The sequence below is a fragment of the Sturnus vulgaris genome, chromosome 28, assembly GCF_052056855.1.
Source record: "Sturnus vulgaris isolate bStuVul1 chromosome 28, bStuVul1.hap1, whole genome shotgun sequence".
NCBI classification, from domain to species: domain Eukaryota; kingdom Metazoa; phylum Chordata; class Aves; order Passeriformes; family Sturnidae; genus Sturnus; species Sturnus vulgaris.
This window is the reverse complement of record NC_142270.1, coordinates 5,037,601-5,051,717: the sequence shown is the minus strand read 5'-3', so window position 1 is coordinate 5,051,717 and position 14,117 is coordinate 5,037,601. Positions and strand designations below refer to the sequence as shown.

Here is a 14,117-nt window from a genome sequence, read left to right as displayed (position 1 = left end):
ATCCCAGGGCAAGTGGAAGCCTTTTAGAAATCAGTTTCCATCTTTGTTGACACAAAATCTTTTCCCTGGGGAGCTGAGGAAGGAAGGAAGCAAAAGGAAAAGGCCTGGAAAGGCTCTGGGTGCTGAATGAACCTCTGCTGCCGGATATTCTGAGCTGTTCTATTTAATACACACACATGTATATATAAGCAAAGGCTGCCAACTGCTTCAGAACAGCACATTCCAGCAGCTCCAGGGAAGGGAAGATCTCAAAGGTGCCACCGCTCATCTGCAGGGAGCCTGAGCTCAGGGAGGGCTGATTTTAGGGGAGAAAAATCTCTCCCAACACCAAACGCAGCAGGAGGGGAGGGAAACCAGCGAGGAAATTGAATATATTCAACTGGGATGTGAGAATGGGTGGGCTGGAGATGCCCAGCAGAGCTGCAGAGAAGTCGGTTCGTGCCCCAGCCTGGAAGGACATCGGTGTTGGGAACACTGGGAAAAGCAAAATGTGATGGAGCAAGGAGTGTGGGGGGTCCTGAGAGGAGCTGGGAGGGCTGTGAAGATGGTGCATGGCCAGCCCCTGGAAAAGGGCAGCTGAAAACATGGAAAAAAAACACGGAGGAATTTTACCAGTCCTCGTCTTCGTCGCCTGCCTGGCTGAAATTCTGTACTGACAGTCTGGAGCTGTTACAGAAAATTGCTGCTCCACGGCAGCAGACAACCACCAAATCCTTTAAAATAAAACATGACAATCAAAGCCTTGAAGGGAGTGGTGGGATTAGCCCTCTGCCTCCAGGGAAAATGTCATGTCCCAAGGAGAAACTGCCCCACAAATGCAGGTGCCCACGCATCCTGCAGAATTAGCTGAGTGCCCCGGAGAGGAAGGATCAGGGATGTCAGTCTGTGCAGGGGATTAGGTCACCAACGCCTCAGAGGGACAAGTTCTGCCCCATGCTGCCTCTCAGGCCTCCTTTTTCAGAGCAGGTGTCCAGGTGAGTTTTCAGGGCCAGCTCCTGGGAGGTTCCACAGATTTTTTTATTTTTTTTTTTAATTTTTTTTTTTTTGGCACGGGACAAATGCAAAGCCAAGCTGCTTAAGAAGGGAAAATACCACAGCCAGCTGCAAGCAGCAGCACTTGGGGTAGGAGCCTCAAATCCACGGGAATACAAAATGCTTTTTTAATTTGCTTTTAAAGCAAATGCTGTGCAGCACAAATTAATTCACGCCCGAGCACTAAGCATCTCAGCTTATAAGCCTTTCTTTGGAAACAGTTATATTCAGCGATCTGAACCACTCCTCCTCCTCCATCTGCTCCGAAAGGATGAACAAACAAGCCATTGCTGAAAGAAGGAAGGAAGGAAGGAAGGAAGCAAACCCGTTCAGCCATCTCCGAGGAAAACTGTGCCAGACCAAGAGAGCTCTTTTCCCCCACCCCACACACGCGCGCACACACACACATACACACACCCTTCCCCAAAAAAAAAAAAAAAAAAAATTTAAAAAATTTAAAAAATTATCATTTCAACAGATCCCAAACCAAAATATTCTGCCTGCATGGGGCTCCCCCTCGCTCCTCTCCTCGCACGAGGAGCCGAGCGCTGGTCACACGCGGCAACAGGTTCTGCTGCTCCAGCTCCCTCCCACACGCTGCAAAATGGGACGAGTCAAAGTGCTGGCTTGACTCATCAGCCACATGATCCAAGGCTGGAGCTAAAAAGGGGGAACTGGTTTACTCACTGTCTTGGGTACAATCTGTTTCTTGGGCTGCCCGATCTTGAACGGGATCCTGGAAAAGAGAGAGGAGAAGGGGATGTGTGAGCGGCCATGGCGCCGGGCATGGCGCTGGGGGCCGGGCTGGGGGTACCAGGGGGTGTCCTGAGATAGGTTTGGGGGTACCAGGGGGTGTCCTAGGGTAGGTTTGGGGGTCAGCCCCTCATTCCAGGCACTGGGCATCCCCCGGAGAGGGAAAGGATGGGAGAGACTCTGGGGAGACTTTTCAGCTTCATGCCAAGGGGCAGCTCCATCGCTGCTCCGTGACAGGACCCAGGGAACGGCTGGAGCTGCACCAAGGGAGGGTCAGCTTGGATTTTAGGGAGAGATTCTTCCCCCAAAGACTGGAATAAACACTGGGGCAACTCTCCAGGGAATGGGAAGAGCCCTGAGGCTGCCAGAGCTGCAGGAGTGTTTGGGTGACACTCCCAGGGACGCTCAGGGTGGGATTTTGGGGTGTCTGTGCAGGGCCAGGAGCTGGATCAGTGACCCCACGTGTCCCTTCCAGCCCAGGACATTCCAGGATTCCATGACAGTGCCTTTGTCTGGATGATCCTTGCGGATCCCTTTGATTCTCCAAGAGCCAGTGGCACCCCTGAGCTCAGCCCCACACATCCTCCCTGCACCCCAAATCAAGGCAAGGATGCTCCACAAGCACCTGAAGAAGCTGCTCTGTTTAAAAACCAAATCTGCTGGGGAGGATAAAATAATACTAAAAAAAAAAAAAACAAACAAAACACCAAAACAAAAACCCAAACAAAGCCTGTAAATATTTAGAAAGAGGATATTAAAAAAAGTAACAAGCTGGTGTCTGGAGCTGCGAGCTGCTTCAAAGGATTCCTCTGCTCCAACAGCTGGAGGAGAGGCTCACCTGCCAGCACAGCCTTCATTCTTAAAATCCCTAATTCCCAGGAAAATCTGGGTTACCTGAATGTGAAGAGTACTCTAAATAAATTACACAACATATGTAAGGGTGGCTGGGTCAGCTGGGAGCAGCCACGCAGGCAGCCTGAAAATAATTGGATTTCTTTCACCTATCAGTATAATGAAAATCCAGGAATTCAACTGCTGTTGTCAATGGATTTAATTAAGTTAAAGAGGTGCTGCTTGGTTAAAGCATCTCAGCCAAAATCTCCCAACGTTTTCTGGGTTGTGATGCTTTAAATAAATAGGAAAAAAAAAAATCGAGGTCATAATGACATTAAAGCGTTTTTTTTTGCCAGAGATGTTTCACCTACAGCTCAGCTTCATCCCATTCCAAATCTGCACCAGGAGCTTCTGGGAAAGTTCTGAGCCTCCTCCTGATGATTTGGACTGGACCAGCCCAAATTCTCATGTTCCTACACAAAACTTGAGATAAAAACCACAGATTTTGGGGCTGTGTTGGTCCTGGCTGCTTCCCAGTCTGGCTTTTCCCACTGCTGGTTTTCCATTTGCTTCCCACCAGTTCCACTTCCAAGGCCCCAGCACTGCTCCATCCAACAGCTGGACCCCCAGGAAATATTTTGATCAGTGTGACCTGCTGTAAAATCCAACTGTGTGCAACAGGAGAAAGAGTTTGTAATGGGAGGATGGGAGAGATAAAGAAAAAAACCTGGATTATCCCAACTCCAAACCTCGCTCTTCCCATTTTTTTTTTTGGTTGTTTTCAAACCAAAGCTGTAATTACCCAGCAGGAATAATCCAGGCCTGCACCCCCTGTGACCCTCCCTGAGCAGCTCTGGAGCCAACCTGAGTCACTAAGTTTAAATTTAAAATTTTTTTTTTTTTTGGGGAGAACTTCCTGTTTATGGTTCGGTGTAATTTTGGGTTTAACCCTTTCCAGCTCCTGTGGCAGTGTGAATCACCCTTCTTTTCCAAACAAACACCACTCTGCTGTATAATTTCCCTGTCAATAACTGGGGGTGTGGTGCCTTTACAGGAAGAAAATAAAAATATATGGATTCTTTTTTTTTTTTTTCCCCCTCTCTTTGTGTTTTCCTTCATGGGTCAAATATAAACCAAAATGAGGCACCTCCTGCCTGCCATCCACAGCCAGGTGCTGTCACTTGATGTTTTTGGAAGTGATGGCATCAACTTGGTGGTGAAAGGATAAAAAAAAAAAAAAAGAGGATTTTACTCAGGGCAGTGTTATCCCTGTTAAAACCAGTTTGCCACTCTCAGCAGGGAGTTGGAATCCCTGTAATTTTGGCAGGTTTGGGGTGTTTCAATGAAGATTTTGGGTGTCCAGTGGTTGATTTTAGGAATTTTTGGGGGGATTTTTTGGGGGGGTTTGGATATTTTCGCATTGATTTTTATAGGAGTTTTCCCTAAGATATTTCACAGAAATCCTTGGATTTTTGGTAGATTTGGGATGTTTTAGTGCAGATTTTAGGACTTTTATGGCCATTTTTAGTATGATTCTAGGGGGGGGTTTCTCCAGATTTTTTTTCCCCAGCTTTTTTCCCAGTTTTTTTTCCTCAGAATTCCCTGGAACTAGGCTGGTTCCTAGTGGGAAAGGACAATTAAAAAGGTGATTAAAGCATTACCTGTGCACTGCAGGTTACAGGGAGCATCCCAAAGTGGTGCTGCCCACTGGAAAAATGGTGAAATTCAGGGTAACAAGAGGGATGTGGGGTAGGAAAATCCAGGGATCAGCATTGGCCGAGGATCAGAGGTGGGAGGGAAAGGCAGAGGGAGCACAGGGGGTCCTGTCCCATCCCATTCCCCATCCTCACCCCACCACGGAACCCAAAAAATCCCTTTTTTTTTTTTTTTTTTTTTCTTCTCACCCAGAAACAAAGGGAAGTCAGTGGAGCGCTGCAAATCCCCCGTGCAGCAGTAAATATCTCTATCAGCATCGTGATGCCACTTGGTAATTATGTCTGTCTCAGTAAAACCTCTAAAAAATAACCCTGTGCAAGTCAGGTCTGTTCTTCAATTATTGGGGTTTTTTTTTTTTTGGTTTTTTTTTTTGTTCTGTTTTACAATTTTACATAATTTTCCTGGTTTCTAAATCACTGCCTTTTAATATGATTCTCTGGGAGGGTGGTGGGGAGGGGAAGATGGATGAGCAGGAAAGAAAGAAGGAAGAGAAAAAAAAAAAAAGATGAAAGATATGGATTTTATTGGAGCTTTTAAACCAAATGGATTCACCCCACGCCTCAAAACTGCTGCTGGCACCGAATTTTTGTCCCTCTGGGAGTTGTGTCCCTGCTTGCAAAATTCTGGGGGGACAAAGTGCAGCTGCCATAGCAAAATCACAAAAATTAAGAGGGTTTTTTTTTTTTCTGGTTAGAAAATGCCTGATGAGGATAATACAAATAAAGTGGGGGGGGAGGTGGATCCGTATCCATCACTGCCATAAATTCCCAGCGTGGCACGGATCTCCCTGGTACCTTCAAAGCAGAGCCTGGCTCTATAAACACCAAAGAAAAACCCAGAATTGGTGCTTTTTTTTTTTTTTTTTTTTTTTTTTTTCCCTGATGTCTCGTTTCTGCTGAGCGAGAGAAAGCTGGGGTTTGTGTTTGGGGTGTGAAATCCCTTGAAATCCCTGAATTCCTGAAGAGCCGAGCGCGCTGAGTCACAGCCCGAGGGAGCGCTCCCACCCCGCGGGGCTGCGGGAGCATCCCGGCCCCTCGCAGCCCCCTCCCCGCCAGGGCGGCCGCAAATTTGGGAAAGCAAATTTGGGAAGGGAGGAGGGGTGAAACACTGCAGGGAGAGAGGGTGGGAAGAGCTTAAAGTAAGGAGAAAAAAAAAAAAAAAAAAAGTGTGGGTGGAGAGAATCCTGCGAGCTCTACTCGGGGATGCTCAGGAACCCCAGGGAGGGGAAGGTGGGAGAAGCTGTGGCTGATTTTTCTCTGAAGTTTCCCCAGCAATCTCATCTATTTACTTGGCTTTTCCATGTGCAAACGCGGGGCCACACACACCAAAGCAGTTAATTCTCCTCTGGATGCACAGGAGAGTTGGAAACAAAGCTCCCGGGCAGGGGAGGGGGGGATGGATACGGCTCCGTGAGGTCTGTGGGGAGCTGCTGCTTAAATCATGGAGCTTCCCACTCCCCAGCAGCCCCCTGGAACGGGGGCACGCAGGAATTGCCAGCAGGAATCACTCAATCCTCGCTCAGTTAGGGAGGAATTGTCCTTTCCTAGGGTGGACATCAAACCTTGGCATCACCCCTGGCCCCGGGGAGCTGGGATGGATTTCAGAGCGTGCCCAAAGGATGAATTCCCTGTGGCATGAGATCCTTTTTCTCCAAGCTCAACATCAGCTTTGCCACCCCTAATCAGGCCCCAGAAGACCCTTGGCAAGATAAGCAAGGGATAAACACCAAATATTTTCACCCACAGCTGATAAAACGCTGCCTCTGGGGAGGCCGAGCTGCCAGGCAGCGATTGGGAAGGGAGGGAGGGAGGGAGGGAAGAAGGATGGACAGAGGGATGGACAAGCAGGGACAGGGACACCAGAGGCTGGGGCAGTTTGGATGTGAATTAATTTGGGAAAAGTGACACTGGGCCTCTAAATTCAATATTCCTGCCCCAGGTGGGCACGAGTAGAATTTGCAGGGGACCCGCAGGTCCCACCTTGGGATGAACTGGTGGCCAAAACTGGTTTTTACTGGTACCACTGCCAGACCACCTACTAAATCCATGTTTTGTGGGAAGTGCCTGCTTCCTGTGGAAAGTTTCAGGATTTTTATTTTTTTTTTCCTTTCTCTCTCTTTCTCATTGAAACCCCAAGCGCCAGCATAGCCTGGATCCCCGCCAGAGCTTCTCACTCTTTGAATTTCCACCAAAATTCTCAATTCCTTCACCGGAAAGAAACCTCTCTGTGCCTGCAGGCAGGAGGATGACACCCAGCCTCCCTCGCTGCCACCCCGACCCTCCGAGCCCGGTTCTCCCAAGGATTTTGGCATGTGGGATGATGAGGAGGGATTCTACAAACCCACCCTCTTCACACCTGATCCTCGGTGCACACAAAAATCATCCCAAAGCTACGGCAGAAACTGGGGCCTGCCCTGAGCCTTTCCCTGGGTTGGGGATGGATTCAGCTCGAGGTGCAGCTGCATCCAAAGCTGCCTGGCCATGGGATCAGCTCTCCCAAAGGGATCAAAGCTCTGCAAACACCAAGAGGAAGGTCGGGAAGGATGGGAACCTTCACTTCCCACTCTGCTACGGATTGAACCGGGCTGAGCTTCTCCTCCCTCTCTGCAGCGTCCCTGTTGGATGGAGGTGCCAGGGAAGGACTTTTCCATGATAGGGGAAAGCCAGGAAGTTCAAAGGAAGCTTTGCTGAGCAGAATTCTCGAGTCTCATCCTCCACAACGAGAGGGAACACTGAAACACCAAAACCTCAGGAACATGGAAATCCCTTGGATTCCCTTAAAACACCCAAATGTGCAAATCCCCGGGCAGGAGGGGATGCCGGCCGTGCCCAGGTGAGCCAGGCAGGAGGGCAGGCTCAGGTTAGGCACGAATCTCCTGGATAAACTCCTCGCTGTGCTCCCGGCGTGTCCATGGAAACCGCAGGCACCGTCCCACCCCTCTCCCCCCCTCCCAGGAACTCATGGCAACCGCTCCAAACACTGCGCGGAGGCAAAAAAAAAAAAAAAAAAAAAAAAAAAAAAATTAAAAAAAAAAGGAAAAAAAAAATTATTCCAACGGATCACAAACAGCTTCTGTCGAGGGAGAGTCTGCGCCAAATCCCCGTTTGGGTGCTCTCCTGGGGGAGATGAGGGGAGGTCACGGGGTGGGGATGGGAGGGATGTGGGGATGGGATTCCTGCGGAAATGAAGCCGGCGCAGGTGAGAGCTCCCACCTGGATTCCAAGCCCGTCCCTGCAAACTTGGAGGCTTTTAAGGCACGCAGGGATGGCAGGGCGAGCCCTGCAGCGGGGGAGAAGGGGAAGAGAGGTGTAAAAAGAGGGGAAAAAAAAAAAAAAAAAAAAAGAGGTGTAAACACGGATTTTCTGGATTTTAGGTCAGGCCAGGGAAAACAAGGCACCTCGCTGAAGTTTGGCAGGGCAGGGATGAGCTCCTGGGAGCGGGTCCCTCTGCATCCTGCACGGAGCCAGGAGCGGTGTCAGTGTTAAGCAAATCAAAAATAATGTCAGAATCCTCTCTCCCACCCATTCCAAGAGGAGCATGAAAAAAATAATGATATTTTACTCACCCATCAAAAGAAAATTACTCACGCCAGGCGCGTGGGCGAGCAGAATTTTGCAGGGCTGTTTTAGGCCCTGACTATGCTACAAAAATATCCATTTTAAGCACGGTTGTGAAACACCGTTGTGGCTCAACCAGAGCGCTGGCTTGGAGCTACCTGCACAAAACAGGCAGAAAAATGAACAATTGATGAAGGAATAACCACTCTGAGGCCTCGTGATGGTGGCAGGGGAGGTGGCTCTTCCCAGCTGCTCCACCCTGGCAGATGCTCAGCTGGGAAGTTTCACCACGATAAAAAACTTTGGGATGTGCAAAGCTCCTCTCAACAGGTGCTGCAGGTAACAGGGAGGTGTTTGGAGCCTCGCTCAGCGCCCTGGTATCCACTTGCTTCATCCCAGTTAATTTTATCCCGTGCTCATCTCCTGATCCCAGTATCACTGAAACCCGCAGGGAAGGGGGAGCGTTGCCATTGGCCACGTGGGGCTCCAAAAAAAAAAAAAAAAACAAAAAAAAACCATCAATATTGATTCAGAGGGAAAAAAACAGAGCCCAGGGCTGTGTTTGCATTGCACCTGCTCAGCGTGGCCACGGCTCCAAAACATGGAAAATATTGGGAATAACCTGTGCAAATCCAAAATACAGAAAATATTTGGAATAACCAACAACCTGTGAAAATCCAAAATATGGAAAATACCGGGAATAGCCAACAACCTGTGCAAACCTAAAATACAGAAAATACCGGGAATAACCAACAGCCTGTGCAAATCCAAAATATGGAAAATACTGGGAATAACCAACAAACTGTGCAAATCCATAAAACACTAAACACCAGGAATAACCAACAACCTGTGCAAATCCAAAATATGGAAAACACTGGGAATAACCAACAAACTGTGCAAATCCATAATACAGAAACACTGGGAATAACCAACAGCCTGTGCATATCCAAAATATGGAAAATACCAGGAATAACCAACAGCCTGTGCATATCCAAAATACAGAAAATACTGGGAATAACCAACAGCCTGTGTAAATCCATCACACAGAAAACATTGGGAATAACCAACAACCATTGCAAATCCATAAAACACTAAACACCAGGAATAACCAACAACCTGTGCAAATCCAAAATACAGAAACACTGGGAATAACCAACAAACTGTGCAAATCCAAAATACAGAAAACACTGGGAATAACCAACAATCCCACTCTGAGGCTGGGCAAACCCATCCAGCCTCCCATCCTCTGGGAGAGACAGGCAGCTCCTCTTCACCTCCATCCTGAAATATTCCAGAAATCACTCCCAGCCACTGTGACAGAGTCAAGCACCCATTCCCACTCTGGAGCCCAGACAGCTCTGTGCCAATATGGTGCCCCAGCCTTGCCCTGAGCACCACGAGCTTCACACTCCACATCAACATTTGCTTCCTGCATTTTCTCCTCCCAGTAAACACCAGCTCAGCACTGGGAGATGGAGCTGGCATGCTGCTGAAAATCCCCTCTTCCCAGTGGGAATTCACCTTAGGGGGAGAGGGAAACCAAAGCAGGGATGTTTGGGAATTTGGTTGTGAGCTTTGGTTTCATGCGGTTTCAGGAAGCTTAAAAAACACTTTATAAAGTCAGAAATGAGGCACTCAGGGCAGTAAGGGGATGATACAGTAAAATCCAGCATTCCATGGCCAAGGGAATCACTGGATTGCACACGAGGAAGAGGAGGATGAGGATGCTCCAAGAGATTCCAATCCAAAACCTAAAGAAAGCCACGGAGCTCGGCTGAGATTCCAGAAACATCTCAGCCGTCCATGCAAGGCTGTCCAAAACGAGCCTACTCCTGCTCTAAATAAAGCTCAGCCTAGAAAGGCAGAGCTGCCTCACTGCCTGGGTGCAGGAATCGGGAGTTTGGAGGTTTAATTCAGGCTTTGTCACCAGCAGGAGCCCTCTAGAACAGTTTTCCTGGGTGGGTACAAAGGTCATGGTTGTGTTCCTGGGAGCATTCCCAGCCCTCATACAGCACAGGGAGCAGGGATGGCCCAGGATTAACCCCACACAACTCCACAAAACAACAACCTGCCAACAGCCCTTAAATCTCTGGGCATTTCCCTTACAAAAAAATTAAGGAGCAGCGCTCAGGAGCCCAAATGGTGGCAGTTTGTGCCACTTTCCAGCTCTGCAAGGCAAAGCTGAGGAAGAAGATCCATCCTCTTCCTTGGCTCCAACAGCCAAGCCCAGGAGCCCAAATGGTGGCAGTTTGTGCCACGTCTCTGCAAGACAAATCTGAGGAAGAAGCTCCATCCTCTTCCTCAGCTGCAGCAGCCAAGCTTTGGAAAAAAAGAGAGATCAGTCCAGGACTAACGATGCCCAACGCCAGAGAGATACACATGGAAGCTGAGTGAAGCCCCTGCTTCAGCCAAGCCCTGGAAAAAGAGGGATCAACCCAGGACTAACAGTGCCCAACACCAGAGAGATGCACATGGAAGCTGAATTCCCGAATCAGCCGGGGCTGGAACAAAGCTGTCCTGCTCCAGAGCAGCGGCAGCGGGGCCGGACGTGCCTGGCTGTGACATTTCAGCAGCAGGGCACGACCCCAGCGTGTGGCAGAGCTGCTGAGGACGTCACAGCAGGCCCTGAAGCCCCGGTTTGAATGCCCCGATTCATCCTGGCTGGGCAGCTCCGGGAAGGAGCAGCCAGGAGGGGGCACGGGCCAGGGCAGCACTGAGGGCGATTGTGCGGCCGGAACCCCGCGGGCTCCGAGCCCCTCGTGCGTCAGCGAGGCCGGGGAAGAAAGAGGAGACTCAGAATTCCCTGGAGTCCCCAATTCCCCTCGTTCACCCAGCAACGACCTCGGATTCCTCCCCAGAAAGAGGCGAAAACACCCAGAGAAAGGTCTGCCAGAAAAAGCCACGTGTGTCGCGGTGATGTTGTGGTGACAAGTGACAGTCCCAGGATGGACACTGGGAAGTGCAAGTGTGGGTACCCTGCACCCAAATTATTCCACACCCAACACGTGAAGGGATCATTTATTCCTCACATTTCGGCTCTGAAGTTCCTCCTGGACCAGAGGGGCCCTTCCAGAGTTCCTTCCCTCAGATTCCCAGGGAAAAGTGGCTCCACAACCTCGTTACCCAACACTCTCCATAACTGTGGCTGTTCTGAGTAAAGCAAAACTAAAGTGATTCCAGTGGATAAATGTTTATTTTCAGCCCAAATGCCCAGTTTTAATCAGTACCTCTGTGTGCCTCGTTATGCTCTTGCAGTACATTTCCAAACCACAACTTCCACAGCTCCCAACCTGAAAAATTTTCCATTGTCACCATGGAACTCAACCTTCCAGGCAAGGAAAAGCGCTTTTAGTCCTTGATCCATCTCATCCTCTGCCTCTCACAACAGCGCTGGATCTTCGGGACTACCCAGGATGAGAAATCACACACAGCAGTCCAGATTAATTACTAATATTATTAATTTCTAATACAATTCAATTAAATAAGCACCAAAGGAACCAGCGTGTCCAAACTGAGCCCTCATCAATTTGATTCAAACACATGAGAATTCTTCTTTCCTCTTTTTTAAAGGAAGAAGCTTTACTTTCATGGAGTTGAAGGTGGTTTTACAGCATTTCAGAGCCAATGGGGGACATCTGGGGACATTCAATGTACCTGCAGCAGCACCTGGGCAGGGAGGAGAAGGGTGGGAAGGGGTCAGGGGGTGCTGTGGGGGGCACAGGTGAGGAGTGTGAGGGGTGCATACCTGTGTGGGTGACTACAGGGACAGCAGGGACAAACCTGGCCAGGACTGGAGCAAACTTGGCCAGGACTTAGGGAAACCTGGCCAGCACTGGGACAAACTTAGTCAGGGCCAAAGGAAACCTGGGCAAGACTGGGACAAACTTGGCCAGCACTGGGGCAAAGCTGGCCAGGACCAAGATAAACCTGGCCAACACTAGGACAAGCCTGGCCAGGACAGGGGCAAACCTGACCAGGACAGGGGACCCCACCAGGACCAGCACCGGGACAAACCTGGCCAGGACTGGGACAGCACTGGGGACCCCACCAGGACCAGTTCCAGGGTCTCCAGCAGGACAAACCCTGCCAGCACCAGGGTCTGCTCCAGGTCAGCTCCAGACCCAGCACCGAGGCCACCCCTGGGGATCCCACCGGGGCCAGCACCGGGACAAACCTGGCCAGAAGTGGGTCAGCCCTGGGGATCCCACCGGGGCCAGCACCGGGACAAACTTGGCCAGAAGTGGGACAGCCCTGGGGATCCCACCGGGGCCAGCACCGGGACAAACCTGGCCAGAAGTGGGACAGCCCTGGGGATCCCACCGGGGCCAGCACCGGGACAAGCCTGACCAGCACCGGCTCCGCTTCAGGGCCAGCAGCGGGGTCCAAGCCCGGTCTGAACCGGGACAAACCCGGCAGCACCGGCTCCGCTCCAGCGCCTCCACCGGGGCTCCCACCGGGTCAAGACCGCTCAGCACCGGGGCTCGCTCCGGTTCCATCCCCGGCTCCTCCTCCACCGCAGCGCCCAAGCTGCGGAGCCGGGACCGGGCGGGCCAGTACCAGCGGTGCCGGTTCCTCCGCCTTCCTCCGCTGCCGGTCCCGCCGCTCCCGGTTTCTCCGCCCTGTCCCGGTACCGGCGGCCCCGTTCGCGGTGTCCCGGGGGTCTCCCCGCACTCACCAGCTCATTTTCCCCCTCCGCCCCGCGCCGCTCCCGGAAGTGCCGCCGCTTTTGGCCCCGCCCCTTCCGGGAGCGTTCACCCCACCCCCCGGCGAGGCCGCGTGACGCCACGTGGGGGGGCCGTGACGTCACGTGGCGGGGAGCGTGACGTCACGGGAAAGGCGCGCAGGGAAAAGACCTTGAAATTTGTCGGATTTCGGTGCAAAGGATGGAAATGGGGCGGGAGGGGGTGGAGTTAAAGCGACGGGAGCTGTGGAGAATCCTCAGGGAGGGCGAGGAAAATGGATTGCCTGGATCATCCCTGGGGTGGGCAAGGAAAAGGAATTTCCTGGATCATCCCTGGGGTGGGCAGGAAAAGGAATTTCCTGGATCGTCCCTGGGGTGGGCAAGGAAAAGGGATTTTTTGGATCATCCCTGAGGTGGGCAAGGAGAAGGAATTTCGTGGATCAGCCCTGAGGTGGCGAGGGCATGGGAACGGAATGGCCAGGAGCATCCCAAACGTGGGTGAGGGCAGGAGCATGGAGTGCCCAGGAACATCCCGGAGTGGGCAGTGGCACAGGGAGAGGATGCCCAGGAACATCCCTGGGGTGGGCGAGGGGAAGGAATTGCCTGGGAGCATCCTGAGCTGGATGAGGGCACGGAGAGGGGATGCCCTGGGTTATTTCCTGGGGTGGGCGAGGGCACAGGGAAGGGATTCCTGGGATGGGCCTGGGCAGGGGGTGCCTGGGGTGGGTGAGAGCAGGGGGACGAGCAGTACTGCCCCAGTCAAGGAAATCCAAGGGATGTCAGTCACTTTTGGAAGAGCAGGAACACCCAATTTTGGGCAGAAACCCCCCAAACCCATCTTGAGGAGGCAGGACACGGGTGGGAGGGGCAGCAAAATAATTTTGGTGGCCAAAAACCCACGATGTCCTCAGCACTGACCCATCAACCACCACCACCCGTGACCCCGGGATGCAGCAGAGCCCTTCAAGATTTGGGTGCCCTTGGACCCCCTGTTATCAGCCCAGGGTGACATCCTGGGGGTGGCAACGGGCTCGGTGCCACCGGGCTGGTGTCACCAGCCACATGCCAGCACACGGGGCGGAGGCCCGGGCCGGGTGCCAGGGGTGGCTTTATCAATTAGCAGGTGGAGGTAAACAGCACGGTAATTACAGCCAGGGAGGATGATGCTAAACTGGGAAGGTGTTACCGACACCGGTGAGGACAGGGATTAGCCCAAAAGGAGCGGGGGGGGGCAGATCCGGGGGGGTGGCAGCCCCCACCAGTGTCCATTTTGTGCTGGGATGGGGAGGAGGAGCTGGGATGGGTGGATAAAAGAAAGGGATCGATTTTGGGGCGCAAACCCCGAGGGGAGGCAGCCAGGAGGGTCCCTCACATCCCCGTGCAGGTGTGGGCAGGGTGAGGAGGAAGAGGAAGGCTGGGAAGGTTTTCCCAGTGGTTGCTGCTGCCAGCTGGGCCAGGCTGCTGCTCCTGGCACTGTCCCCACTGTGGTGCCCCTCACTGTCACCTCGGGGCACAGGGGATGGGACAAGACAGAGCTGGGACGA

General features: G+C 51.9%; 1 protein-coding gene across 3 annotated transcripts in view; it reads right to left on the bottom strand.

Annotated features, from left to right (window-relative positions):
* Positions 1-12,631, bottom strand: part of BIN3 (bridging integrator 3) — a 42,740-nt gene extending 30,109 nt beyond the window's left edge. Inside the window, exons 1-2 of one of the 3 annotated variants that reach the window (XM_088179847.1) lie at positions 12,568-12,631; positions 1,720-1,768 (exon numbers count right to left, since the gene is read on the bottom strand). In XM_088179847.1, coding sequence (XP_088035973.1) covers positions 1,720-1,768; positions 12,568-12,575 — 57 coding nt within the window. In that variant the 5' untranslated portion in view covers positions 12,576-12,631. Of the gene's footprint in view, positions 1-1,719; positions 1,769-7,900; positions 8,045-12,567 lie in introns of those variants that run through there. The other 2 variants (XM_088179848.1, XM_088179849.1) reach the window with 2 other exon arrangements.
* Between the last annotated feature and the right edge of the window lie 1,486 nt (positions 12,632-14,117).